Genomic DNA, 24,850 nt, shown 5'->3' with positions numbered 1-24,850 from the left:
CAAGCTCGCTATGCAAGGGTCTCGATTGCTAATCGATGCTCTTATATCACGATGAAGGAGGGAAACGTGAGGTAACCTGCACATCCAGGCATGCATAACCATGATCCCCTGCAAAGGTTGCGGAGGTCAGACGGGAATCATTGTGCGTAAAAACCTAAGGTATTCAGGCGTGTGGTCATAAGCGCCGCTCATGCCTCAGATTCTATCAATTAGGTACATAACAATTCTATTTAATCTAGGAACTTTAGTATACCAAATTTCATGTCAAAAGCATTTGTTAATGGACTTCATGACAGTTCTCAACTCGACCATATTTTTAACAAATTCAGATCAATAAAAAACCATTGGTCGCTTGTAATTATTTATTGAGATGGTAATAGGTGTTATAAATGTTCATCTTTGACGGTTTCATATGGTTATACACAAAAAATTTAATACATAAATGTTACATATTAAAGGTGCGCCTTATCCTAATGTATGTAGATATAGAAGCAGACCTGAAACAAGCAGAATTTTCATTTTAATTATTTGAATGTTTAAACTGTAAACATAAAAGGGGTTTTAGATAAATGTTATCTCTTCAATTATGAGCAGTTGGTTTCAAGGCCAGCACAAACTATGTTCAATAAAAATTGACAGACTACATACTGGAGACTTTAAAACTTAACCAAGAGGGGAATTCAAGATCATAGAGTCAATAAAAAACTAATACTGAGGTTGATCTTAAGGCCGGGACTCCACCAAAGCAGAGATGTGTGCGGTGTGCTGTGTGCTGTGCGAGAAGAGATGTTTTTCAGCTCGCGGGACTCCACCAAAGCGGAGATGTGTGCGGTGTGCTGTGTGCTGTGCGAGAAGAGATGTTTTTCAGCTCGGGTGCGGGGCGTTGAGTGCTCAGTACGCACATCTCTCGTCTCCACTGCGCGTCGTCCGCGCACAGCTCACATCTCCGCTTCCATCGCGACATACAAATATTACACATCTCCGCACAGCGATCTCCACTGAAGCTGAGCGGAGAGGAGACGTGTCAATAACTCAATTCTATTGGTTGTTTAAAAAACATCTCCTCTCCGCTCGTCTCGTCTCCGCTTTGGTGGAGTCCCGGCCTTAAGTATGTCTTATAAAGGATATTTCACATTGTAACATTCTTCTGCTCTCCAACACTGAGGTCGCCCTAAGTAAAAGCTCATAATGTCTTTATCTCTTAAAACATTTTTATTTTTGTGACATGAAACTGCAGCATGTTACCATGAATGTACTTTATGTTCTTAACATAAACAAGAATAGGCATGTTTGCCGGTTCCCATTTGCAGCCCCACTAAAATGCTTTCAGGTCTGTGGTCCGCCCGCAATCAAAAATGGTACGGCAGCAAAATTCAGTTCAGGCATTGCTACAGTAATTGTGTGTGATCTCTATTAACACTGGGTATATTGTATATTAAAGTAATATTGTTTGGTTCTTAAGGTAACTTGATTGAGGTGGAGGCTAGAAATCAATAGGTACTAAATTAATCAGGCTGAGTGGAAACAGAAAAGAAATATAGTTAATTAACAATGATAAAGTTACTTACATGCATGACTATACATTCGTCAACTTATATTGAAAGGAGTTTATGCCGGCAATGACGAGTCGTCATAGGTGCACCTAACCTAATTCTTGGCAATTTTAACTTAGTACCGACATATCTTTCTAAGGTTTTAAGAATTAATTGTAAAAGCAAAAAAGAACTTACTGCTTATCTAAGTCTCCTAGCTTCACGCTCGGACTCGAGGAGAGTCAGAATGTCGCCGTCGCGGACTGGACCCTTCACGTTCCTGATGATTTGACGGCTAGTCTCTCCGATGAACTCAACTTTGACCTGGGTACACTGGCCCTGGGAGCCAGTGCGGCCCAGGACCTTGACGACGCGAGCAAGAACGTTAGGTTTATCCATTTTGGCTTAGTATCGAGCAAAAACCCAAAAAATACACGTGCACTTGAGCTAGCGTGTACGAAAAAGAATTTGACAGTTTAGTGATGTGGCAATGGCAAAGTAAGGTAGAATCGATTTGAATAAAATCGTTCGATTCTATATCGTCGATTTAATTTTTAATCGACTTTGCACATTTTAATAATGTTTTAATGTAAAACTGTGCAATAAAGATTTTTTTAAATTTAGATTACAAATTTTTCTTTTCTTTATCTTAGACATCGTCATACTATCAATAAAAACATGAACCAAAAACAAAATTCTGATTATTATTCTGATTCTGTATTTTACAATATTTAGAGTAAGGGAGGAAAAATCCTCTTCCTTCTGGCTTCATCCTCACCACTCTGGCGAGGAGCCTGGAATACCTCGGACTCCTTAAATGTCAAAGACATAAGCCTTGTAACCATGGACCCTGAATTAGGTGTTAGCTTTTTACACGAAGCGATCGATTTAATACGAATCTTTGCAGGTAGACCTTACCCGTGTTCTGTACATGTTTACAAACATACATACAGGTTAAACTGAGAACCTTTTCTATCTAGGAGGTTAAAAATTAAACAAGCATATAAAAATGTAACATGTTTATTAAATTAATGTCTTTCACACATTGTTACAAAGCTCTCAGCACTGTTTGTTCCATAGTTTACTCTCACCACACACTTATTCTAGAACAGTCTGTTCATCGCTGACTAAAATAACAATAGACCTTCTTAAACATAAATTGAACATCTATTGCGAAATAAGGCTAGCAGAATTATCAAACTATTTCGTTTATGAGATGAGGAATGGTCACAGATGTAAATAATACAAGTATGCTGGACCAAATAGTCTATACATAATGACAGCATAATTTTGGCCATTTGAAGCGCCTCTACAGAGTGTACTGGGTAATGTAAAATGCAAATTTTTGCAAATGGCAATCGTAATAAGTTTTAAATTTTGTGTGAATTTACCTATTTGTTTTTATTTTATTATGTTCTAAATGAGCTCTCGAAGAAGTAAGAGAAATAACATTCAACATGTTAGCGCCAAAATATCTAATAGGAGTAAATTTTTCTAACGCTTATATGAAGTCTAGAGTACATTACAGAGGTCAAGGGGATGGTCTATTCTTATTTTTGTCGCTTCGCACACACTCAATCGCAGTTTGCGCAACATTTGGTGTTCACAATATGCTACGAAGCACTAGATTAATCGTCGCCCGCTGATCTTTTGGCTTTTCTTGCGCGTGGTGACTGTTTAGGAGACTTGGGTGATTTTTCTGAAAAAAAAAAAAATATATAAGAATAAAATATGTCAATGTTTTTGGTTTTTTTAAATAGAATTATCCGCCTGATAGTTTATTTTAATGTAGTTATGTATAAAACTATCTAATATTAAATCTGTCTAATAAAAATTTGAAATGCCGATGTTCTAACCATGCTTAATCAAATTAAAATTGCATATTTTTTCTCTCTTTTTCATCCTATGTTTAATGGCTGTTGACCATACGAATGTATAAAATTAAAATAACACATACTGAGTTGGTTAACGACTTCTCTCGGCAGCCAATCGTAGTCCACACCGTTTGCAGTTCCAGTCTCCAACGGTTTGGGCGCTGACCTCGGTGCCCTGCGGCGGGCCAGCGACGACAGACCTTGCTGGCCAAGCACCAGCGCCAGCACGCAGGCGGCACCGAGGAACACGTACAGGAAGAACGTCTCACCGTCGAGACCTTCGGACACCTCTACGATGTTCACTGTTTGGTTGTAGACGGCGTCCTGCAGGAGAAATGGATATATAGTTGTTTTGAACTTCTAGTTTTTATACCAAATGTGACCAAGAAGTTCAAATTGGTAAAACTTAAAATCTCGTGGCGACAAAGAATATTAAAGTAAATATGTGACGATTAATATATATTTGTAGGAAAAGACAAAAAATAACAATAATATGCAAATTACTTATAATATAAAAGAAAAATTGTAGTCATACTAGTTAGAAAAGACAAATGTTCTATAAAAAAAAATGTTTTTATAGCAATAAATGTGGTTTCGACTGGTAATACTACATAATTTTATTAACTTTTGATAGGCGAAGATATGCAAACTAACCTGATAGAAGTTTCCACTGGCATCCCTGTAGTTCAACTGTACATTCAAACCAAAGGGTCTGCCCGCAAACGCTTCGTTCGGAATGAATGAGTATGCAAAGGTGGCTTCCTGTCTCGGCTTCACTTCACGGTGGTAAGGCAATGCGGTGAAGTTCTGAATGTAGTAAGTGTAATCCATGGGGTAACGGAAAGAAGCCTCCATTGATTCCACTATGTAGTCCTCGGAACCTTTGTTGATGAAACCAACGAGGAATTCCACAGGGTAACCAGCTTGCAGATCTGCAAATTTAAATTAGTGATTGTTGTATTATATGTAAATTTTTCTGATTGAACCAAAGGATGATTCAAAATGAGAGTGACAAGATCAGTAAAATTTTGCCAAAATTACTGAACTCATCTCTCAAAGAGGCTATCCAGGTTTTGACCAGAGATCTTATTTTAATCCTACATTTTCAAATATGTTAATTTGCTCAATACTGTATTAAAATTGCTGATATAATAAACAATATGCTTTTAGGAAGAAATTCATAGATGAGGTAGTTAACTAATTACTTATTGTGTAATTACTTATGATAGGAATGCTAAAGTTACGCTATGATAGGAACTATTTCCTGATGTAAGTGGATGTTTTATTCAACAAGCTAAAGAAGGTTCATTGTGACCACATCATAATTTATTGCAATTATGAATAAAACCTCCTTTAAAAAAACAGTTTTAGAAAAATGTTCATAAAAATTGCATAATTGATTGTGCTATGTAGTTTTCGGCACTTTAGAATAGAACCTCTTCGTATCATTTCCATGGATGTTGTTAAAGGAGACCAAAGAATAGGCTAATAAACATTGGAATCTTCTAGAAGGTGATGGGCTAGCAATCTGTCACATAATAACCCTAGACAGAGCCTAGGCAAATGAATAGACAAAGTGATTCCTAAAGTAGTGAAACAGAGTTTAGGTAAGGTGGTGATTTGAAGGGTAGGTAAGCCTTACTTAGATGACAGTCTAGGGGCTGCTGGTGTAAACAAGCAGTAGTGATATAGAAATGGAATAAAAAAAAACTGCTAAAACTTAAAAAAGACACTCACCAAAAGCATTATCTCCGTAGTTAGGCACAGGCTTGGTGAACAGAATCGTGGTGTCAATATCCTGCGAGGACTTAACGATAGAGTCATCATCATCACTGATATCATCACCAACCACCTGGTTGTCTTCGCCTTCAATGTCTACCACATCGTCAAGCTCGTCTTCCTCTGCCCGTGCGAAGATTGTGTTTCCTGAAATTCAATTTTGTTATATAGTTTAGAATAAAATTTTTAATATCTTTATTTTAACTTTTATTATTTAAATTTTCTAATTAACTTAATATTTCAGCCAGCAAATAATGGAGGATATAGTTTTTTTAATTTAATATAACTAGTGTGGTGTGGTTCCAGTACTTTAGAATTGCCCAACCTTTCTTTCCCATGGGTTTCACAAAAGGCGACTAAGGAAAAGTCTTAAAGAAATAAATGATTTTTGGAATTCTTCATGTAGGTTATAGGCTTGCAACCTGTCCTTAGTTAAATCTCAATTCCATCACTTAGCCATATAGCTACAAATGCCCTTTCAGTCTCTTCAAGACTGTTGGCTCTGTCTACCCTGCAAGGGATATAGATGTATATGTATGTAAATATAGCTAAGTTTTTAACTAGTGTTACTTTCAGAAGGATATAGTTTGTGGCTTGACCTGTCTGATGAAGGTTTAACTGTGGTGAAATATGTAAAACAAGTAAAGCAGTTCAGAAAGATATGCAATAGTGAAGAATTCACTTTCAATGACCATATGCTAGACACAAAGATCAAAAAAGTTGGCCAAAAATTAAATTCATTTTATTTGGTAAAAATATTAATGAGAATGACAAGGCATAGGTAAAACTCGGTTAGGAGACATAGGCATAGAATGAGCTATTCATGAAGACCTCTGCAAGTGTACAAAAGCTTTTTATAAGTTACAGGTTGCAACTAGGTCACAGCTTCAGAATTGATTCCTAGGGCAAATAAAGGTGACTGAAAATATTTTTACCACAACTTTCTCTCAAAAATCAAATGAACTATGTTGCCACGTACTTCAGAAAAGCAATATCTTAAGAAATCAAAACTCTCACCTTGCAAGCACAGCAAAGCTGCCGGGAGCACCAGGAATGTCAAATATAAAAACTTCATATTGATATCTAAATTAAATTTAAATATTTAACTTGATAATACAGCAGATACTATCTGAGTGGTTTGTAGGCCATTCACTTTTCTATAACATTCAGCTCGACGCCGCACAAAACTCGAGGCAAAATGCCAATTTTCTCTCCAACTCGATTGACGTGGAGTATTTTGTCACTAGTGATGTGGCATGTTTGAAACGTCAGTCAAGAAACAAAATCGTAAAATGCGACAACGACTATCGGTAAATAGTATAAAAAAATGAATTATTATTGTAAATTTCACAGTAATTATTACAAAATACTAGGTATCCTTTTAAAGGTACATACAGTAATACGTCTTATTTTTCAAATATTAAAATATTTTTTTTCTTAGCTTGTTCGTTGTAGCGAATTCAAACCAAACACCACATACTCCATATTTTTTCATATAAATATTCCAAAGAAATTTTATTGTAGAGCATTTTATCTGAGAAATATTCATAAATATTGCCAGTTACAGATATAACACTTACCCCGAGTTTTCCGATTACGCAGGAATTGTTGGTAAACTTATGAACCGTAATCGTTATTATAAAATTACATCATAAACTATATTTTTCGTAACTGTGAAAGTCGCGGAAAGAGTCGATGCAAATGGCTCTATTTTAAGTGCCTATGTCAGTTTTTAGTAGCCGAAATTACATTTTTCGCCTTATGCATGTGCCCGTTCCAATGTCACAGCTATATTTTTCGGAGATTTGAGGAAATATGTAGGTTTTCAAGAAACTGTTACACTTCTGTGCTACAAGTATGATCAAGTAAAATTAAATTTGCTTTGTCCTACTTCCTCAAATATTTTCTAATACTTCAGTTATTGAGGAAGAAAATATTTATTTTTGAAAAATATATCATTACATGTAGGTATCGTTGGATCGTAGCCCACAACAGGTCTCTGCCTCTTGAAATTCTTAAGAAGTTAAATGTATTAATCCTCCTCTCGCTCTAATTTAAGCAATGAATTAAAACATACTAAATAGATTTCAATAAAAAGTTTGAGCAAAATTTAGTACTTACCTTTGTGAGATTACTTTCGAATAACTCCTTTAAATTCATTCATTAAAACAGAATAGAAAAGATTTATTTTCAAAATTGGATACAAGGTAGGTATCAATCGCTTATTGCGCGCTACCGCTTCCAAAGCATGTGTACGAGAACAAACTACACTGCAGCATTTTCAAACGGACGTCAATTTACAAATAAAGATCTCTTAAATTTAAATCGTGGACGAATGCTTATTCTCTATATTAAAAAATATAAATGAATATAAAACTTATGATTTCAATACGAATATTACATACACATAATCACGACTTTATCCCTTGCGGGGTAGACAGAGCCAACTATCTTGTAAAGACTAATAGGCCACGTTCAGCTATTTGGCTTTAAGATAGAATTGAGATTCAAATAGTGACAGGTTGTTAGCCCATCGCCTAAAAAAGAATTACAAGTTTGTAAGCCTATCCCTTAGTCGCCTTTTATGACATCCATGGGAGAGAGATGGAGTGGTCCTATTCTTTTTTGTATTGGTGCCGGGAACCACACGGCACCGAATATTCATTTATATAATGACGTCTATATCCTTTTCGGGATAGACAGAGCCAGCAGTCTTGAAAGGCTGACAGGCCACGTTCAGCTGTTAGGCTTAATGATATACAAATAGTAATAGCTTATCACCTATAAGGAGAATCCCAAGTTTATAAGCCTCCTATTTATTATTATTTTTTATATTTGTGCCAAATACCGTGTGGTTCCCCACACGGCATTTCTATCCGGTTCCGCAATCCCCGAGCAAGTGAAACCCATTTATACAATCTATGAAGTTATTTATTAATCAAAGATTTTTTTAGAAATACTTTTTGTAAAGACTTCTAAAAATAATATTCCGCTTTGCTCACGCCAAGATCGTGACCTGGATTAAATAAACAAACATTGATGATTGTATAACTGTAGGACAATGACATGAAAAACCAATAGGTATCGATGAGTGAATAATTAGCATAAATGTGTTCACACTAAATATCTACAACTACCTCTACACATGACAACAAAACTGGTAACAGTTAATGTGGAGGTTAAATTGAGATAAGATAATTATAATTCTTATCCATACATATAATATCATAAATATAACAAACAAATTATTTACAATCAACTGTTGATAATCGTATGTTTTTATGAAAACTAAAAATTTATTCACACTGGATGAAATTACATTTAAATAATTTCACGTCTATATTCTTTCTCACGTGAAAGACAGAGTCAGAAATCTGAAAAGAGACTTGATAAAAGGATATAATTTTGCGCGTAAACGGATTTCAATGAATTTAATGTAAAATTTCTGTGAAGATAATAAAACAATTAAACTTATATCGGCTACAAATAATAGTAAAACAAGTTTACAAAAGTTGTCTGGCAGATTTTATCAGACCTTATAATAAATAATTACTCAGCAACAATGATTTTCTACCAACCTACCAACAGTCTGATTACAACTCAAGAATTAATCATAATGTTATGCAAATACACACAGGGTCGGGTCAGATTGTAAGTTTTGTAATTCAAACAGCTGAAACAGTGTCTTTGTGGTGTTAGTTCTATGAAGTATAATAGTGATAAACATGTCTCACAAAGGTACTCAATATTTTATTTATATATGCTTAGTATATTATAAATGTACTTAAAATAATACTACCTACTTTTTCGCCCTTTCAATCTTGTTGTTATTGAATAAAATTTCATGATTACTCACATCCCTTTACATTTTATCTATATATATTTTTTTGTTTTATATGTATTGTCGCAAAATTGTTAGATAAGATTTATTTATATTTACAGTTCTTAAACATTGCGTTTCTTTCAATATAAGGCGTTATGGCACCAATTCGAAATCAATACCTAAAAATTATGCAGTGAGTAGTTTCTATATTCTTTGTTTTTCTATTTTGTTTTATCTGACTAACAATGGTTTATACTTTGATTTATTAAAAAATCATTTAGATTATTGCCATGTATCAAAATATGGATGTAAAAATAATAGACCATTTCAAATTCTAGGGGCCACTGTATCAAAAAACAGAGCAGTTGAAATCCGAGCATTTTCCTCCTGTTCATAGAAACTTCTACAAGAAGCCCTTGTTGATACATCAGGGTCACATGCAATGGCTTTACGATCACGAGGGCCGCAAATACTTAGATTTATTTGGTGGGATTGTTACAGTATCCGTAGGACATTGTCATCCGTAAGTTTCCAAGCAGCTTAACGTCAAGTTGCAATGTGTGTACTTAAAGAAAATCTTTCATTTCACCAAGTGTTTCGCTTTTCAGAAAAGTTGTAGCTGCTATGGAGGAACAAATTAAAAAACTTTGGCATACAACAAGCATTTATCGGAATCCTAAAATTTACGAATTTGTGGAAAAGCTGGTAGAAAAAATGCCTGGAAATTTAAAGGTTTCTTAATACTTCGTCATTGTGTAATTTAATCACCACCATATAGACGTTAGTCATGGTTGCATCCTCACCTCCCTTGTGAGGAGCCCAGGAACCGACGATGACCACCATTCTGGTTTGGGTAGGTCAGGTTTTTATGATATATTTAAAATGTTCAAATAGTTTTTTTGTCATTTCAGGTAGTGTATTTGGTAAATAGCGGTACAGAAGCCAACGATTTAGCAGTGTTGCTTGCGAAACTCTATACGGGAAATCACAATGTGATCTCATTTCAAGACAGTTACCACGGTTGCTCCACTGCTATACTGGGGTTGACATCAACCCATTCTTACAAGTTGCCATTGCCAGTGCCTCCTGGGTATTCACATGTAAGAGATTTTATCCTTCAGAGATCCACTACATGAATTTGATAGATGTTTATTATTTATCTTTACGTTATCGTCTAGATATGGCAGAAACATTTGTTTGTCAAAGATTGAATAACAATAAGTAACTTGTCTCTATATTAACATAATTATAGTCTTCTTCAAAATAGTTAATTGTAAAAGTAAAATTGATGCATTCAGTATTTCCTAATCAATTAATATTAAATTTCAGGCTATGTTACCGGATCCATTAAGAGGTATTTGGGGAGGATGTAGGGACTCCCTGTCCCAAGTTCCAGGGTCCTGCTCCTGTCCAGGAGACTGTGCCAGTTCTGATAAGTACATCCATCAGTTAAAAGAGGTGAGGCTCTGCCGATGCTACCTCGATTGCCTAGCGAAACTAGCTAAGAGAAATTTCCAGCTAAAAGAATGCTGTCATTGTTATAAGACTTTATCGTAAAAACAATTGAATATTAATATAATTTACAGCACCTGATAAACACCATACCACCAGGCGGAGCTGCTGCCATGTTTGCGGAATCAATTCAAGGTGTAAACGGAACTGTTCAGTTTCCCAAAGGGTATATAAAAAAGGCACAAAAATTAATAAAGGAATATAATGGCCTTTTTGTTTCTGACGAGGTAAAACTCAACCATACATAACAAAAGTAGATTTTAATATTACACAAAACATTTTAGCTTTTATTTCTATGAATCAAATTAAAAAAAAAAACATCATGATCAATTCTTATAAAAACACTTTGAAGATTAACATGGGGACTCTAATGAGCGAAGTCACACATTTAAACTTTTCGGTTAAACTTAAGATATGATGAGTTTTAGTTTTGATTCCCAGCGCAGGGAAACCTATTTAATTCTTTCTTCCGATGTAGCTACAATGGGACATACGCGTTATCAAAGTTCGTAAATAGCCCCATGGTTTATGTTTAAGATAGTGAACTATAACTTTTTCTTCTATGAAATAATTGATTGTATTATTTCCATCCATTGTCATAAATTCAAATATATTTGATAGGTACAGACTGGTTTTGGACGCACTGGCGATGCATTTTGGGGATTTGAAACGCATGGAATCATCCCAGACATCGTAACCATGGCGAAAGGTATTGGTAATGGGTTTCCGATGGCAGCAGTCGTGACAACTAAAGAAATAGCAGCAGCACATAATAAAGCTGCCTATTTTAATACATTCGGTGGAAACCCCTTAGCTTGTACAGCTGGTAAAGCTGTTTTAGAGGTAATATTTACAAAATACCTTCATATATTATGTAGTCAAGTTTTAACCCATATGAGGTAGACAGAGCCGACAATCTCGAAAAGTCTGGAAGGCTACGTTCAGCTGTTTGGTTTAATTATTTAATTAAGATTCATATGGTGACAGTTTGCTAGCCACCTTTTACGAGATCCATGGGAACGAGATGGTGGTATTCTAAAATGACGGGAATCACACTTAACTTAAACGACTCACTAGGTAGTAATTAAGAGAGAGAATAATTTACGAAGTGTATTAAATTTCATATTACTTTCAAGGTAATAGAAGAAGAAAACCTCCAAGAAAATTGTAAAGTGACTGGTAAATACTTCATAGAACAATTAATGCAACTTCAAAAGGATTATCCAGTAGTTGGAGACGTGAGGGGGAAAGGACTAATGCTTGGTATAGAGCTAGTAACACCAGGCACTAAAGACCCGTTGAAACAAGCTGATGTTGCAGACATCTTAGAGATGGCAAAAGATCTGGGAGTACTTATTGGTTGTGGCGGAAGACATTCAAGCGTAAGTATGAGAGTATGAAAAGTATTTTATACCTTTTTCTAGTATAATATTGAGATTTAATTGTATAAAGAGAGTGTTTTAATTTATATATTAATTATTTTTAGGTGCTGCGAATCAAACCACCTATGTGTATTAATAAGGAGAATGTTGACTTTGCGGTTTCTGTGCTTGATAAAGCTTTCAAAGGACATATGAATAAAAAGTTAATGTAAAATCTGTATTCGTTTTTCTTTAAACGTTTCATACTTACCTACCAAAAAGGTTTGACATGTACGACATTGTTAGGATCTAGTTTATTAATAGGCAATTGTAGGAGATTCGATACATTAATTTTGACATGGCTAAAGTCAAGCCGTTTTCGCTACAACGCCGCTTTAATTTTTAACCTTAAAGCGATAAACTTTTATCGGTTTATTGAGAAACAAGCTCTACAGAAGTTTTCAAATATAGAGAACCATTCATGAATATTTATTTTTCTGCTAGTTATATTGGATGTAATCTCTATTGAAAAAAATATGCACAATGGTAACCATCACATTTGGACGAAATTTTGGGAAAATGATATCATTTAAGACTGGCAACATGAGTAAAACTGCAAGTCAATTATCACTGTCAGTGTCAATCAAGGTTAATTATCTGTCCGGTTTCCTAAAAAAAACCAAACTAACCAAAACGATAGTGTCTGTATTATTTTTGTTTAACGTATAATAAGTATTACCTACTCATGAATTGGTAAATACAACTATTCAACTACTATACAACTATCTACTAAGAAATTAAATTTTCGAAATGGTATTCAAATGCCAGGAAGACAGTTTTCTTACAGAAGTGAGTTAATAAATTCTCTAGTATTTTTAGCCGATTGTTATGAATTTTATACATATGAATCAATAATAATATGCTTTTAATTTTAGTTCACTTCCAAAGTTTTGAAATGCGAGCAGACAACGGAGCCTATAGTGGAATACGGCAAGACCTCCAAATTTGAAGGATACCAGGTTACCTTAGAGAACACTATATTATTCCCTGCCGGAGGTGGCCAGGTAAGAGAATAAAATTTTATTTACTCATGCATTACAAAATAAATATCTTCATTTTAATTTTATTCGAATTCTTAAAAAAATTGCAGAAACATTATATCTTATTAAATTTTCATTATAATATTTACACAAGATGACCATAACAGCATTCTATCAGTGATCTTAGCTCAGCCAGTGAAACATAAAAATTCGTACATACATTCTCATCCCTTATAAATTACCAAAAATTGTTCTTGAAATGAATGATAGAAAATTCAAAAAGTATATTAAAGTTGAGCTTTGTAGGGAAGCCTATTACAGCACGGATGATTATATTAATGATAAACATGTGTGGCCCGAGCTGGACATAATGGCCTCTTAAATGCTTGTGTATTTTTGACATGATCTTGACATAATTTGTACAGTATGTACATATATTATTTTATATTTATTTTATTTGACGAAATATTCGTATTGACATAATCAGTTCTACATTCAGACATGTTTTTTAATGTAGACAATGTGCATTCGTCCACGATTTAGATTTAAGAGATCTATAGTTGTAAATTGACGTCCTATGAAAATGCTGCAGTGTAGTTTGTTCTGCCGCTTCTTCTACACATGCGCTTTGGAAGCGGTAGTAGTTATAATTAGATTTAAGTTATGTGACGTCAATAAGTGATACCTTGTATCCAATTTTGAAAAAAAATCTATTCTATTCTATTCTATTCTTACTTGCCAGAGCACCAAAAATACATTTATGTATTCATTTCAGCCCACAATCAGCTGTACGGCTTAATGTTTTAATTAAGATTCAAAAAGTTACAGGTTGCTAGGTCATTGCCTAAAAGAATCCCAAGTTTAAGAGCACTTTCCCATGATTGATTTTTACCATCTGCACGGGAAAAGAAGCAGATGGCGCGAACTATGTTTTTCTCTTCTCTATCACACCAGCATTGAACCAACGTTTATTTAACTCCACATTTAAACTGAACAGTACTAAATCATAGATTTATCCCATTCCAGCCTCATGACATTGGTTGGCTCGATGGCAAAGAAGTGGTGCAAGTTCTCCGCAAAGGAGATGAAGCTTTACATTTCACAACGGAACCTTTAGAAGTTGGGGCTACAGTCAATATGAGAATTAACTGGGAAAGGAGGCTGGACCATATGCAACAACATTCAGGTATTAGGAATTGATTTTTTGTTGTAAGAGTTAGTTTTACAAAAGGCAGGTAAAGATATTTAATACAGCCAAAAACAAAAGTAGTGACAATGGTAGTAGTGACTTTTTCGCTATTAGTACCAACTTTTGTTTTTGCCAGTATTATATTTTACCTATCAGATGACTTATATCGGCTCATTAAAAAACTAGACTTTAATCATATAAAACATTAACCTAAAATGATTGAGTTCTTTATTGCTTTCCTATAAGATCTATTATTGAATGCGATAAATACAAATGATTTATAAATTTTCAGGCCAGCATCTTCTCTCAGCAATATTAGAAAAAGAGTACAACTTACCCACAACCAGTTGGTGGCTCGGAGCTGACGAGTGTTACGTAGAGTTGTCTTCGACTGAGGTCAGCAATGACACAGTGCTAGCAGTGGAAGAGCGATGCAATGCATTGATACGAGACGCCATACCTGTCACTGTTAAGTTTTGCAAGGCTGACAATCCAGATTTGAATGAGGTAGGTGTGTTTAAAAATAGATTTTTGATATCGTCTTCTTCAGATAATAAAAAAACACAAAAACTTTTGTCTATTCTCCATGGCCTTATTACCCTGTCATCTGATTCAAATAATTAAAAATGATATTTTTGAACAGTTATGTTTTTAAAGTTTCAAAGTTTAGTTTTAATTACAAGACGATATAAGTATTTTTTTTTTCTCATTCAAAATCTTTCTTTCCTCTTTAAGGCCCACACAAGAGGTTTACCAAAGGACTGCATGGCCACCATAAGAATAATTTGTATCGGAGACATTGACGAGAACATGTGTTGCGGCACTCACGTCTCCAACCTCAGGTAGGTAAGGTGTTTCACAACTCATTTGTAGTCAATACACAAATTTTGGTATGGTCATAGTATCGAAATTACAATTGTTATCAGCAACTTTGATCAAATTAAGTACGTCCTGGCATAGGGCCAGGTCAAGAGTACCCGAAACCGCCGAGCGTGCATGAAGAGAGTTATGAATGTGGATGAAGCGAAGGAAGTATGCAGAGATCGTGGCAAGTGGAAAGATGTAGTCTCTGCCTATCCCTCTGGGAAAGAGGCGTGATTTATGTATGTAACTTTGGCCACTTGTTTTTTTTCCTGGAGTTAGTACCGATTACGTGGTCACATCACTGGAGAGAAGTACATACTCACATAATCTAGGATCATGGTGACCCAAAGAGGCGCGCTTTCACGATGATTCTGGATTGAGTGAGTCAGGTTTTCACATGAAGCAACTATGACTTTCGTAACCTTTGCCTAATGGTTACACATTCAATAGCCTGAATGTGCAGGTTTCCTCCCTGCCCACATTACAAATGATGTCAGATCTACACTAGTAACCTATTAATACGTAGTACCTAATGGCGCCAGTTGATTTAACGTTGCGTTTTTTCGGGGAAACAAGGTAATTTCACGTCTTTGTTGATTGAATATGTGTACTGCCTTTGTACAAAAAAATCCCGTGTGGTTCCCGGCACCAATACAAAAAAGAATAGGACCACACCATCTCTTTCCCATGGATGACGTAAAAGGCGGCTAAGGGATAGGCTTATAAAATTGCGATCCTTTTTTTTAGGCGAAGGGCTAGCAACTTGTCACTATTTGGACCTAAATTCCATGGCTCTGTCTACCCCGTAAAGGATATAGACGTGACTATATGTATGTATGTATGAACCATCTGTCCAGTGAAAACTAAACAGACACACGTTACATTAATGTGTATTAAGAATATGTATTTTACATTTCAGTCAACTGCAAATGATAAAATTGCTCGGTACAGAGCCGGGCAAGAAGGGAAAGACGAATTTGAAGTTTGTGGTGGGTAACAGGGTCACGAGATTGTTCCAGAGAATGCTAGACAGGGAGAAAGCATTGACTGGACTACTCAAGTAATTGCTTTTTTTTTTTTGCACAATATGTGCGCATGCAGTAACTTTTTCCCATGGATGTCGTAAAAGGCGACTAAGGGATAGGCTTACAAACTTGGGATTCTTTTTGAGGCGATGGGCTAGCGATCCATCACTATTTGAATCTCAATTATATCATTAAGCCAAATAGCTGAATGTGGCCATTCAGTCTTTTCAAGACTGTTGGCTCTGTCTACCCCGCAAAAAATTCAAATTCAAAATCAAAATTCAAAAAAAAAAAATTCAAAATTTTTTATTCATTATTATAGGATATTATTATATCGCTTAATAATTGTCGTATGGTTTAACAACTTGGTTGACGTCAAATATATTACTTAAAAACTAAGTTTACTGCCGCTTCCAAGGCGTCAGTGCAGAAGAAGCGGTAACAAACTGCACTGCAGCATTTTCTTTAACAACGTCAACTTCACAATATTAAATTATACTTAGAATATAATGTGGACGGGAGAATACATTGTTCACGGGAGATTTATATATTTATGAGATTTAATATTGAAAAAAGAAAAATATATATATATATATATATATTTTATGGATTGCCAATTTTAAAAAGATTTATGTACAGAGTGTACTGAAATTTTGATTTAAGTTCAAATTAAACTACAATTAATTACGAGGTTCCTGTGCCAAGCTCGAGCCAGATGTTTTTATCATTAAGGTAATCATCAGTCCTATAATAAGCCTTCTCACAAAGTACTTTCTTTACATACTCTTTGAATTTTCGGTAGGGCATATCAAGAACAGACTCCGGCAACCTATTATAAAATCGTATACAGTTCCCCATAAATGATTTACTGACTTTGCTAAGCCTATGAAACGGCATGACTAATTTATGTTTATTACGTAAATTTCTATCAGTTGTGGCACTAACTTTTTGAAAAAAAGAGGTATTTTTCCTAACATACATTATAAGATCAAAAATGTACTGGGACGCTACTGTAGGTATGTTTATTTTCTTAAAGAGTTGTCTTAACGAGTCTCTTGGTCCTAAGCCGTAAATTGCGCGAACGGCCCTTTTCTGAATTATAAAAATAGTTTGTATATCAGCCGCGCTACCCCATAAAAGTAAACCATAAGATAACAAGCTATGAAAATAGCTGAAATAAACAAGCCTAGCTGTAGCTACATCTATCAATTGTCGGATCCTCCTAACAGCATAAGCGGCAGAGCTAAGTCTATTGGATAGTTTAGAAATATGAGCACCCCACTGTAGCTTTGCATCAATTATAATTCCTAAAAACTTTGTATTTTCAACAAATTCTAATTTCTGGCCTTCCAGTATTATGTCAGTATTGGCCTGCCTTACGTTTGGAAGGGTAAATTTAATGCATTGGGTCTTATTAGCATTTAAAAGAAGATTGTTGGTTGAGAACCAGATAGATATGGCAAGGGATATAGACTTGACCATATGTATGTATGTATGCAGTAACTTTTGTAAATACTTGCGACTGTCTTTTGTGAGTACTGACATATACAATTTTTTTTAAGACTTCACCATTCATTTAGTATAGTAATTGTTGCGTGATGCATAAACCAACTTACAGAGGTAGAGATCAGGTATAAACAAAAATTCTGTTTAATTAATAAATTGTTAAAATTTGATATCTCTTATGCATGTACACACATTCATGACATTCCTTACAATTTTATAGAATAGAATAGAATAGATTTATTTTCAATATTGGATAAAAGGTATCACTTACTGACGTCACATCACTTAAATCTAATTATAACTACTACCGCTTCCAAAGCGCATATATAGAAGAAGCGGGTTGTTCATAATATGTTTAGACGACAATTTGATGATGTAATACAAAAATGAACATTTAAGGTTTCTTTAATATATTTACAGAAACGAACCAAACAAACACGAGGAACTTGTTACAAAACTACAAAAGAACCTGAAAGTTACCAACAAAAACCTACAAAATGTCCTCTCCGACTTGGCACAATTCGAGATAGACAGGATAAAGGCCACTGATCCTAAACCAAAATATGTATTCATGTTTAAAAAAGAGGCCACTCCGGAGTTCAACAGAGCGATATGTAAAGGTCTGGAAAAAGAGGGTTTGTTCATGTTTTTGGCTTCGGAAGATCCGGACAAATCAAAAGAAGGGCAGATTATAATTCAGGGGCCGGAGGAACATTGCAATGTTTTAGGACAACAGTGAGTAATTTGATGAACTATTTATGTGTGTATATACATACATACATAAAATTAGGCCTCTTTCCCGGAGGGGTAGGCAGAGACTACCTACTACTGTGTATATAATCACCGTTTATTAATCCTTTGCGGGTAAGACGGAGCCAACAGTCTTGGAAAGACTGGAAAGGCCACATTCTGATGTATGGAGTAATGATGTAATTGAAATTCAAATAGGAACAGGTTGCTAGCTCATCGCCTACAAGAGGAATCCCAAGTTTAGCTTTTTCCTTAGTCGCCTTTAACGACAACCATGGGTGGACGGAGTGGTCCTCTTCTAAAGTGCCGGGAACAACACGGCTTACTTAACAAAAGCCCCACTATTAATAAAGAATTGTATATAACTAAATATAAATTAAATAAACTTAAACCCAAATGTCTTTAAGTGTAACTAATAATTATTTTTCTCTTTCAGAATTACGGAACTGCTAAAAGGTAAAGGTGCATTCAAAAATGGGAAATTCCAAGGTAAAGCAGGTGATTTGGGAGGAATCAATAAATGCAAGAAGTTAATTGAAGATTACTTTAATAACATATAGGATGCATTACACAATAATATAAATTGTTTTGTTTGACAAATGCAATAGTGCAAATGCATTTTAAACATAAATGAAATGTTGAATTATTATAAGTGTTCTTATTTTAAAGTCCACTCTTCATCATTATGATTTTTTTTAAAGGGAGTTCAGGCCGTCTCTTTCACTCTTACTTCTATTTATGAATGTTGCCAAGGCATAGTCTTATGCACCTCTTTATAATATTTGATTTACCTCGGAGAGAAGTAATGATAAACGTGCATGAAAAGTCTAGAGAATTAAATGTGTATAAATACATTAGTTCTATTGTAGAATTATAAAATCTTAATTAATTATGTGCTATTTGTCCTTTGCGTAGCGCACACGCACTATATGTCTTCAATCACCCTAATTATTTAATAATGATAATTTTCACTAATAAACAAAATTAAAATATACAAAAGGTAACAATACACTTAATGCATATAAATAATTTGTTGTCCTACAAATATCCATACATTGAAATACATAACTGAAGGAAGTTACCAAACTTACCAAAAACTAAGTCTATAGTGTCGTAATCACCACAATTTGAACCTTACATCTCGGTATTAAAGTCGAAAAGTAAGTAAGTGCTATATCTAGTGGTAAATGATTTTATTATTTACCATTTTTATAACTGTGTTAAAGTAACGTACACCTGTGCAATTATTATACAAAAATAAATCAACTCAATGACCAGCATTGCGGTCTATGACAAATGCACGCACTTTGTTCCAGACCAAAAACAACACAGACAATTGAACACAATATTTCTGTTTATATAATGTTTATGTTCTTTTTTTTAAACAATGAAAAATGGGTAAATTTATCACTGCAAGTCTCCATTCCCAGTTCACACTGGGACAGGTGAAACTCAATAAAATTAATATTTTACCTACAAATACCTTACCTAAAAACTCTACAGGGCTATTTATGAATTTTTATAAGGCTTATCTTTCTATTTCTTCAGTTTCAATATAAAGTTCTGAATGCCTTACAAAAAGTCATGAATAAACCCCAATGTAACTCTTATGTTTATGGTTTTCCATTTTGATTTGACAGCTCCTTACTTAGACCAATCAGAAATTGGATCTAAAGCTAAATTTGTTTTGATTGGCTGTTGCAAAATTTCATAATTATTCTATATATGTAGAAGTGGTTAACAAAATGATTTAGCATCAGTCATCCTTACAATCAATCATGTTGAAGGCTTCAATACTCGCAATCAGTTTCTTAATACCATGGTTGGTCCAGTCTTGTGTGACGTCATCCAGATAGTTGTCAAAGTCTATCAAGTCAGTTTGTACACGTTTTTGGAGTAGATGCGACACGGTTTCCAAGACGTCTGTTGATCCTGTAAAATTATGAAAAATACTTTATTTTCTCTTTAACTTTATTGCATATATAGCGAGCATTTGAGTGTGTTGTATTGAAATTTTTTACGATTTTTTCTATATGAATTACCACATTATAGAAATATAAATGTAAAGTCTGTCTGTACAGCTTCTTATAAACAAAGGCATAGGAAGCTGTTATAATATGTGGGGCCACTTACAACAATTTATTTTCTATTGCTGCTGAAAGAAAAGAAAAATAAAGAATGATTGAATGAGGTTAACTTACGGAAAATCACTTTATTGGATTCTCGAGGCCTCCATTTGCCGTCTGCATACTTATACAGATTGAGGGCTGGACTCTTCAATGATTTTGATAGTTTCATGTTGTCTACCTGGAAGTAAAAGGATTAATTTTTAGAGTTATAAGTGTGGATAAAGCAAAAGCAGTATGCAGGGATCATGGCGAGAGAAAAGATGTAGTTCCTGCCTACTTCTACAAGACAGTGGTATGGTTTAATTTATGTTTGTATGTGTTATAATTTAGAAACAATACCTACTTAGAGCCATGAAAACAATATAATAATATGAGCTAATCCAAAGTAATACTGTAAGAGAATTTGTCTATCAATTTTCACAATAAAATTGGTAACAATATTTTGTTTGTAATTTGAACATCCAGTTTTAACTGGAAATGTAAGTTGTAAACACAGCAGGTACCAAAAGGAAAAAAAATTACCACAACAAAAACAGCAGATGGAAAATGCTCCGCAATTTTTTCAGCAATTTTCTGTCCCGGACACTTCTCTACAGTATTGTCCTTATAGTTTTCACATGCTGCATAATAACCTGCAATGACGCGGTTTTCGGCTATAGCCGTAGCTTCGACCTGCAATGGAAAGGTTATAATATAATTATTGTATTTCAATTTCCTTCATAAGGTAGTCAAAATGGAATGACAATAATAACCTGCGTTAATGCCACTTCTCCCATAGGAGAGAGATAATGGCTATGGTGAAACAATGGGACAGTGTTCACGATATCCAGATCCTGGTTTTTAGCCCCTTCCTTCAGGTTTGTTCCATCAGCTAGTAGCAATCCGGTGACAGCGGACTGGGGATACTTGGCTGCGTGTAAAATTATCTTGGCGTAAGCGGCAGTTTCCATTGAAACTTCTCCCATTTTGTTTTGGAATGATTTACCTATTTATTGTAGAAATAGTAAAATATCTTCAAAACATTCAATGAAAAGTCCACACCACAAAATTAATCTCTATGTCCAAGAACATTGAAATGTCACTGTCAATCTGCCACTATGACAATGAAATAAACATTGCTTTAAAAAAATGATTTTGGCCATGGAAGTTAAGATTGAATATGGTCGTATATTTCTTTTTTCTTTATGTCTTGTCAGAAAAAAATGAAATGTCATTGTATTGTTGACAAATATTTGTTTTGACAAACAGCTGATGGTTCCATCTTCGGGTGGAATCAATATAGAATTCCATGAGACACCTAAAACATCGAATGTTGGGTAAATTAGCAAACCATGGATAAATATGACACGTCACAGTTGACTGAATTTCCGCGATTTGAACCAGAATCATCACAAAGCGGAGTGTCTACATTCTTCACCAAATTGTGGAAGTTTCCTAAGTTTTCTCCAAGCGAAACGTCGGAGAATTTGCAGGAGAAAGTGGCTAATGATGAGAAGCAAGAACCCCCACAGAGGGAAGATCAAAGTAAGTCGGAATATGATGATACAAAGACTGAAACTGGTAGTTATGCTGTGGAATTTGAAGGACGTAGTTTGCCAAATGTTTTGAGAAGAATCAGCAGCCTTATTGCTATGGGTTCTGGGGTAAGTGAAGACTTCACCTACTTTTTATCATATAATTTTACTGTGTAACAAATTTTGTAGTAATCCAACCCTGTGCAAGATGGATAGATGATATGGCACAATTATGGCCACTATTTAAGTTTTCACAAATCATTAGCCACTTGGATGAAAAAAAATTTTATTCATACAGGGTGGAACAAGATATGCAGACACAGAGCTAGCCCGCTACTGGATGCCAGACGACATATCCCGGGAATGCTATGAGTGCGCAGCCAGGTTCAGCACTCTGCGACGTCGCCACCACTGCAGGGTCTGCGGGCAGATCTTCTGCTCCAGATGCTGTAGTCAAAGGGTGCCAGGTATAGAGTTTATGTGACCATGGCTGATTCAATAAATAAAAGACCATTTGAGTCCATTGGTAATAGAGTGGCTATTGTATTCAACACAAAAAGTGCATGATTCTTATCAAGGCTCAGCTTTATCCCAATCTTCTTGTAATTTTGTGTATATTTATACTTCTTTTGCTTTATCCATATTCATAAATGTCCTAATCCACTAACCATATTTTAATATGAGAGAATGAGATGAGAAATAAGAGTGTCGGTGGTCAAAAATTAAGTAGCTAGTTAAAATGCGTGATGTGCAGAAAGGCACAGATTGATCAATCCAATATGAGTTAGGTTCTCTTGCAAATGTTGCAAAGGTCAGATGGGAGTCGCTTCATGTAAAAAGCTGAGTCACTAATCCAGGACCTATGGTCAAAGGCATCAGGCTCCTCTCCAGAGTGGTGTGGATGCAACTAGGACTAAAGCCAGGAGGAAGGAGGTCAATCTTTTAATACAAGTGCATTTCTCAAATCTAAATTCTCATGAATATGAAATGTCTTCATTTAAAAATAGCTTTGATGAGCGTGAACTGTCAAGCATTCGTATTTTCAGGTCAGATATTCGGCTGTGCTGATGGTCTTCGCGTATGTAACTACTGCTGCAACATAGTCCTCAGTTACCTGAGGGAGAACGATATGACCGGAGAGATATCCCCTGATCTAAGAGTGCTACAGGAGAATTTACAGGTATGTATTGTATTTTGCATGCATGCATATAATCACGTCTATTTCCCATGCGGGGTAGACAGACCCAACAGTCTTGAAAACACTGATAGGCCACGTTTAGCTGTTGTTGAAAGAATTAAAATGTATGATATAATTGTATTTTCTTTGAAAGTAAACCTTTGTAATGTTTATTCTTTACCAACAAAATTGTAAGTCTTCACTGGGTTTCATTCATGGATCCGACCGATCCAAGAAACATACATACATTCATATAAGCACGTCTATATCCCTTGCGGGTTAGACAGAGCCAACAGTCTTGAAAAGACTGATAGGCCACGTTTAGCTATTTGGCTTTAAGATTGAATTGTGATTCAAATAGTGACAGGTTGCTAGCTCATCGACTTAAAGAAGAATCCCAAGTTTATAAGCCTGTCCTTTAGTCGCCTTTTACGACATCCATTTGAAAGAGATGGAGTGGTCCTATTATTTTTTCTATTGGTGTCGGGAACCAGTCGGCATAATCCAAGAAATTATGAAACATAAGTGATAATATACTTTTCAGCTTATTCTGTCCGATCAAATTTCTGAATTGTAGAAATTTCTTAATAGAAGAAAATAAAGAAGAAGAAAATGCTGCAGTGCAGTTTGTTACCGCTTCTTCTGCACTGACGCCTTGGAAGCTGCAGTAAACTTAGTTTTAAGTAATTTATTTGACGTCAACCTAATGTTGTTAAACCATACGTTTTGACAATTATAAAGCGATATGAAGTATCCTATAATAATGAATAAAAATTTTGAATTTTTAAAATTTGAATTTCTTAATAAAATCTTTACAGGTCAAGTTCCCTGATAACAAATCACAGTCCAGCGCTGGCAGGACCAGAGACAATTTCATGTTTGCCCGCGAACAGGATGAGCGGTGTGAGCCTCGCGCCGCTTCTAAGGAGACCATACAAGATGTCTACCGTCAGCTCTCATTCACTCTGCCAACACAGCAACACAGGTCAGACTATAAAATGGAATCTATACTAATATTATAAAGCTGAAGAGTTTGTTTGTTTGTTTGTTTGAACGCGTTAATCTCAGAAACTACTAGTTCGAATTGAAAAATTGTTTTTGTATTGAATAGACCATTTATCGAGGAAGGCTTTAGGCTATATAACATCACGCTGCAACTATTAGGAGCGAAGTTATAATGGTAAATGTAAAAAAAAATGGAAAAATTATTCATCCTTGAGGGCTTCAAACGCGGTAGAAGTCTTAAGACAGCCTTTTGTACATATCACTTTATCATTAGTTTTAGGATGTGAGGTGTTTTTGTAGTAATATTCTAGCTATCTATCTACTTCCATGCTAGTGCCGTGTGGTTCCCGCCACCAATATAATAAAGAATAGGATCACTCGATTTCTTTCCCATGGATGTCGTAAAAGGCGACTAAGGGATAGGCTTACAAACTTGGGATTCTTCTTTAAAGAGATGGGCTAGCAACTTATTGCTATCTGAATCTCAATTCTCATTTCAAGAGGAATAATTCTTTCTTACATATATTTTTGGTATCTTGAACCGTTTTCGCAGCGCACGCAACGGAAGCCCACAATGATGAATAATTTTCCCCGTTTTTTTTCACATTTTCCATTATTTCTTCGCTCCTAAAAGTTTCAGCGTGATGTTATATACCTAGCCCAAAGCCTTCCTCGATAAATGGTCTATTCAACGCAAAAAGAATTTTTCAATTCGAACCAGTAGTTCCTGAGATAAGCGCGTTCAAACAAACAAACTCTTCAGCTTTATG

The 24,850-nt window shown here is 35.1% G+C and overlaps 5 protein-coding genes across 5 annotated transcripts in view; 2 read left to right on the top strand and 3 right to left on the bottom strand.

Moving 5' to 3' along the window:
* Nucleotides 1–348: 348 nt before the first annotated feature.
* On the bottom strand, nucleotides 349–2,016 carry LOC106133404 (small ribosomal subunit protein eS28). The gene is made up of 2 exons (XM_013333114.2): nucleotides 1,731–2,016; nucleotides 349–497 (listed from the first exon to the last, which is right to left on the bottom strand). Exon 1 carries the CDS (start codon nucleotides 1,929–1,931, stop codon nucleotides 1,734–1,736), a length of 198 nt encoding a protein of 65 aa, XP_013188568.1. The 5' UTR covers nucleotides 1,932–2,016; the 3' UTR covers nucleotides 349–497; nucleotides 1,731–1,733.
* Nucleotides 2,017–2,536: 520 nt separating this feature from the next.
* Nucleotides 2,537–6,421, bottom strand: LOC106133397 (translocon-associated protein subunit alpha). Its single transcript, XM_013333106.2, has 5 exons — nucleotides 6,203–6,421; nucleotides 5,144–5,332; nucleotides 4,061–4,338; nucleotides 3,490–3,730; nucleotides 2,537–3,231 (listed from the first exon to the last, which is right to left on the bottom strand). The coding sequence occupies exons 1-5, from the start codon at nucleotides 6,258–6,260 to the stop codon at nucleotides 3,161–3,163; spliced, it is 837 nt and encodes a 278-aa protein (XP_013188560.2). The 5' UTR covers nucleotides 6,261–6,421; the 3' UTR covers nucleotides 2,537–3,160.
* A 2,342-nt stretch (nucleotides 6,422–8,763) lies between these two features.
* LOC106133390 (alanine--glyoxylate aminotransferase 2, mitochondrial) lies at nucleotides 8,764–18,830 on the top strand. Its single transcript, XM_013333098.2, has 17 exons — nucleotides 8,764–8,923; nucleotides 9,128–9,201; nucleotides 9,347–9,531; nucleotides 9,617–9,740; nucleotides 9,920–10,108; nucleotides 10,338–10,466; nucleotides 10,595–10,747; nucleotides 11,142–11,363; nucleotides 11,657–11,902; nucleotides 12,007–12,048; nucleotides 12,817–12,945; nucleotides 13,948–14,107; nucleotides 14,403–14,617; nucleotides 14,846–14,952; nucleotides 15,894–16,034; nucleotides 17,926–18,240; nucleotides 18,692–18,830. The coding sequence occupies exons 1-17, from the start codon at nucleotides 8,911–8,913 to the stop codon at nucleotides 18,813–18,815; spliced, it is 2,568 nt and encodes an 855-aa protein (XP_013188552.2). The 5' UTR covers nucleotides 8,764–8,910; the 3' UTR covers nucleotides 18,816–18,830.
* LOC106133417 (ER membrane protein complex subunit 8/9 homolog) lies at nucleotides 18,786–21,459 on the bottom strand. The gene is made up of 4 exons (XM_013333137.2): nucleotides 21,137–21,459; nucleotides 20,907–21,056; nucleotides 20,457–20,562; nucleotides 18,786–20,187 (listed from the first exon to the last, which is right to left on the bottom strand). Exons 1-4 carry the CDS (start codon nucleotides 21,347–21,349, stop codon nucleotides 20,012–20,014), a joined length of 645 nt encoding a protein of 214 aa, XP_013188591.2. The 5' UTR covers nucleotides 21,350–21,459; the 3' UTR covers nucleotides 18,786–20,011.
* Nucleotides 21,460–21,657: 198 nt separating this feature from the next.
* The window catches only part of LOC106133412 (1-phosphatidylinositol 3-phosphate 5-kinase), a 48,782-nt gene continuing 45,589 nt past the window's right edge, over nucleotides 21,658–24,850 (top strand). Inside the window, exons 1-4 of the mRNA XM_060946498.1 lie at nucleotides 21,658–22,027; nucleotides 22,197–22,365; nucleotides 22,945–23,078; nucleotides 23,894–24,060. Coding sequence (XP_060802481.1) covers nucleotides 21,716–22,027; nucleotides 22,197–22,365; nucleotides 22,945–23,078; nucleotides 23,894–24,060 — 782 coding nt within the window. The 5' untranslated portion in view covers nucleotides 21,658–21,715. The remainder of the gene's footprint in view (nucleotides 22,028–22,196; nucleotides 22,366–22,944; nucleotides 23,079–23,893; nucleotides 24,061–24,850) is intronic.

The sequence above is a fragment of the Amyelois transitella genome, chromosome 11 (genome assembly GCF_032362555.1).
Source record: "Amyelois transitella isolate CPQ chromosome 11, ilAmyTran1.1, whole genome shotgun sequence".
Classification (NCBI taxonomy): domain Eukaryota; kingdom Metazoa; phylum Arthropoda; class Insecta; order Lepidoptera; family Pyralidae; genus Amyelois; species Amyelois transitella.
The sequence above is the reverse complement of the archived record's forward strand: the minus strand, read 5'-3'. Positions and strand labels throughout refer to the sequence as shown.